The sequence below is a fragment of the Equus quagga genome, chromosome 10, assembly GCF_021613505.1.
Source record: "Equus quagga isolate Etosha38 chromosome 10, UCLA_HA_Equagga_1.0, whole genome shotgun sequence".
Classification (NCBI taxonomy): domain Eukaryota; kingdom Metazoa; phylum Chordata; class Mammalia; order Perissodactyla; family Equidae; genus Equus; species Equus quagga.
Window position 1 is genome coordinate 92,898,695 of NC_060276.1, and position 3,535 is coordinate 92,902,229.

At 40.0% G+C, this 3,535-nt stretch overlaps 1 protein-coding gene across 1 annotated transcript; it reads left to right on the forward strand.

The window, feature by feature from the left end:
- Nucleotides 1–1,135: 1,135 nt before the first annotated feature.
- On the forward strand, nt 1,136–2,395 carry LOC124245505 (protein FAM47A-like). The gene has a single exon (XM_046672886.1). The coding sequence runs from the start codon at nt 1,136–1,138 to the stop codon at nt 2,393–2,395; it is 1,260 nt and encodes a 419-aa protein (XP_046528842.1).
- Nucleotides 2,396–3,535: the final 1,140 nt, after the last annotated feature.

Consider the following 3,535-nt stretch of genomic DNA (forward strand, 5'->3'; position numbering starts at 1 on the left):
TGGAATAAAAGGAAAATTTAAACTGAAAAAAGTATGTACAAAAAACCTAAAGCTACCATCATACTTAATGGCTTCTCCTCTAAGATCAGAAACAAGACAAATTTCCACTCTCATCACTTCTGTTCAATGTAAGTAGGTTCCAGCCAGCGTAATAAGGCCAGGAAAAAGAGTTATTCCAACGGGAAAGGAAGAAGTGAAACTGTCTTTATTAACAGATGGCAAGAATATCTATGTAGAAAATTCAACAGACTCTAGAAAAAAGCTACTAGAAATAATAAGTGAATTTACAAAAGTTGCATGATATGACATCAATATACAAAATCAATTATATTTCTATATATTAACAACGAACATGGCAATTAAAAAGTACAATACTACTCACAATAGTATCAAAACCATGAAATATTTAGGGAAAATCTAGCGAAAAAAAGATGTGAAAGACCTATACACTGACAACTACAAAATATTGCTGAGATAAATGAAAGAACACATGCATAAATGGAGAGAGCAACCTTTTTCATGGGTCAGGAAACTCAATATTGTCAAGATACCAATTATCTCAAAACTGATTTATAGATTCCACAGAATCCTAATCAAAATCCCAACAGGATTTTTTTGGAGACATTGGCAAACTGATTCTAAAATTCCTGTAGAAATTCAAAGAACATACAGCAGTCAAAACAACTTTGTAAAAGAAGAAAGTTGGAGGAGTAATACAGTCTAATTTCAAGACATTGTAAAATGTGAAGTAATCAACAGAGGATCCCACTGTTCCATTGTACTCGTAGCTAAAGTTTGCCCAAGAGAAATGAAAGTATACGCACAAAGACGTGAACGCAAATATTTCTGGCAGCTTTATTTATAATAGTCTCAAACTGGAAACAACCCAAATGTCCACCAAAAGGCGAATGGATAAATAAATTGTGGTATGTTCATACAGTGGAATACCACTCTACAACAAAAAGGAATGCGCCTTTGCAGCCTATCCCTGGGAGAATGTGGGCGGCGCAGGGGCACCTGCGTTGACGCGCCTCCAGGAAGAATTCGGCTGCACCTGGCTACAGTCTCCTAGCGACCGGAGCAGTCGGGAAAACAAACTACTGAAGCTAGTGGTCGCCCAGAGGCCAGGGGTACCATGGCGGACAAGAAGTGGCTGTTGGCGCCGGGGCCGCTGGAACCGATGCCCCTGGGCATGAACTGCAAGCCCTGGTACAAAGACAGGTTACCTTCCAAGTGTTTGGCAAAGCACAAGAACAGGCTTCTGAAGTTCCCCACCTCCCTGGACGGCCGGCGGTGGGTATTTGTGAAAGAGGGGCTGGACGACTTCAGGAGGGGCTGTCCACCTTGCGAAGACATAATCATTCGCGGCCGTAAGGAGGGTTTTCTCCCCGTGATTGCTCACAGAGTTCCCCAACCTGCCCCTCCAAAAAGTGAGAAAAAGCCACCCAAGGAAGCAGGCCAGTTTTCCACGCTCTCATCAGCCCAGCTAGCACGGAAGGCATTCGTAGAGGACATCGAAGCCCGCCTGACCGAGCATCCCTTGGCTCATTACCCGAGTCTGGAGGAAGATCTACCTGCAGACCTCTTATTAAAGGTGCTGGAAGTGCTCGATCCTGACAGGAAGCTGGCGGACACCTGGGCTTATTGTCAGGGCACCAGGAAAAGAACGAAGCCCCCCACAAAGCTTAGTGGAAAATGTCGTGCCAGAGCCTACCTAGACCTTCCCAAGAAGACTCCCGTGTCACATCCAGACAATTTGCTTCATGAAGAAAAGTCAAGCACAACGGATTTGCCCCCAGAGCCTCCCTCTCTTAGAAGAGCACCGAGAGGAATTCGTAAATTCTGCAAATGGATTGCGACTTTTGGAGACGTTGGCATTGATGAAGAGTTCATCATAAATCTGTGTAAGGTTGACTTTCAGTACAAACCAACCTATGATACGGGCCACATAAAGAAAATAAACATGCTTTCTTCAAAGCTAAAGTACAGCCTGACGATGGAGAAAATGAAGGAGATCAAATTCTCCACGGATGAAATAAACTGGGCGTGGAAACTCCAGAAACCACACGATCCTTATAAAGTCAATCGGGTGAAGATGAGGTATGGAGCATGGTACCTGAAGCCCAAGTTGTGGAAAAAGCTAATAAATGATGAACCTTTGATTGACCCCGAAGAGGATTCTCGAAGGAAGGCTCTTCAACCGGACATTCTTGAAGATCTTTATGGAACAATTGCCTTTAAAGATTTCATTGTAAGCAAGGGCTACAGGATGCCAGACATCCTTGAGAAGTTGTTTCTCAGGAAGGGATGGAACTACGATTCTGTTAAGACTCCTCTACACAGAGTAATAAGAATTAGCACAAACGTAGAAGAAGATTCACAGGAAGAAATTTAGACAGTTTCCTATGAACTACTTCCTTGGCTATTTCTCTCTGTCATTTTAACATCAATTGGAAGTCATAATGAGTGTCCTATCGAGTATGTATAACCTTGATTCCACAAGATCTGTAAATGCCTAATGCTTATAAACATTTTTCAATGACTTTCTGCTTGAGTTCATCAATATTTTATATCTTTTATCAACTATGAAATCAATAAATTGATATTCACATATAGTTTTCTCACAGTTTTATAGTACTGTGAATATTACATTATATCAATTATTTGTAAAAATAAAAAATAAAAAATTAAATAAAATTAAAAAAATAAAACCATAAATAAAAGAAGAATTACTTAAAAAAAGAAATGACCTAGGGGGCCAGCCCTGTGGCGCAGCGGTTAAGTGAGCACGTTTTGCTTTGGTGGCCCGGGGTTCGCTGGTTCGGATCCTGGGTGCGGACATGGCACCGCTTGATAAAAGCCATACTGTGCTAGGCATCCCACGTATAAAGTAGAGGAAGATGGGCATGGATGTTAGCTCAGGGCCATAATTCCTCAGCGAAAAGAGGAGGATTGGCAGCAGTTAGCTCAGGGCTAATCTTCCTCAAAAAAAAGAAATTATCTAGTTATGTTAGCTACAACATGGGAAGAATCTCAAAATAATTGTGCTTAGTAAAAGGAGACTTGTATAACTCCACTTATATCAAAATTATAATGAATGAATTATGACAATTATTTTGTTAAGCAAAACTTGAAATCTGTAGCCAAAATAATGTTAACCTCATTTATTAATGAAATTATCTTCCATATTAGGATTGCATCAGGTTCCCAAATCAGACTGAAAACTATTTATCAAAATTATAGGTGAAACTTTAGCTATGCTGTTTTATCATACCTCCCAAACAAGTATATTTAAAATACTTTACCATATTCATAAAAGTTCACCATGAAAGAGTGTTTCCATATCATACAACACAAGTGCAGGACAGCAGGGAGCTTCAAGTCCCTGGTAAATCTATTGTGCAAAATAGATCTGCGTAAGCAAAACCATACAGCAACATCAAATATCCTCACGTATCTATTCAAGTGCAATTAATCTTTGCATTTCATGAATAGCAACTTAAAACTCACTCATAAATTTAAAATAAGGAACCAA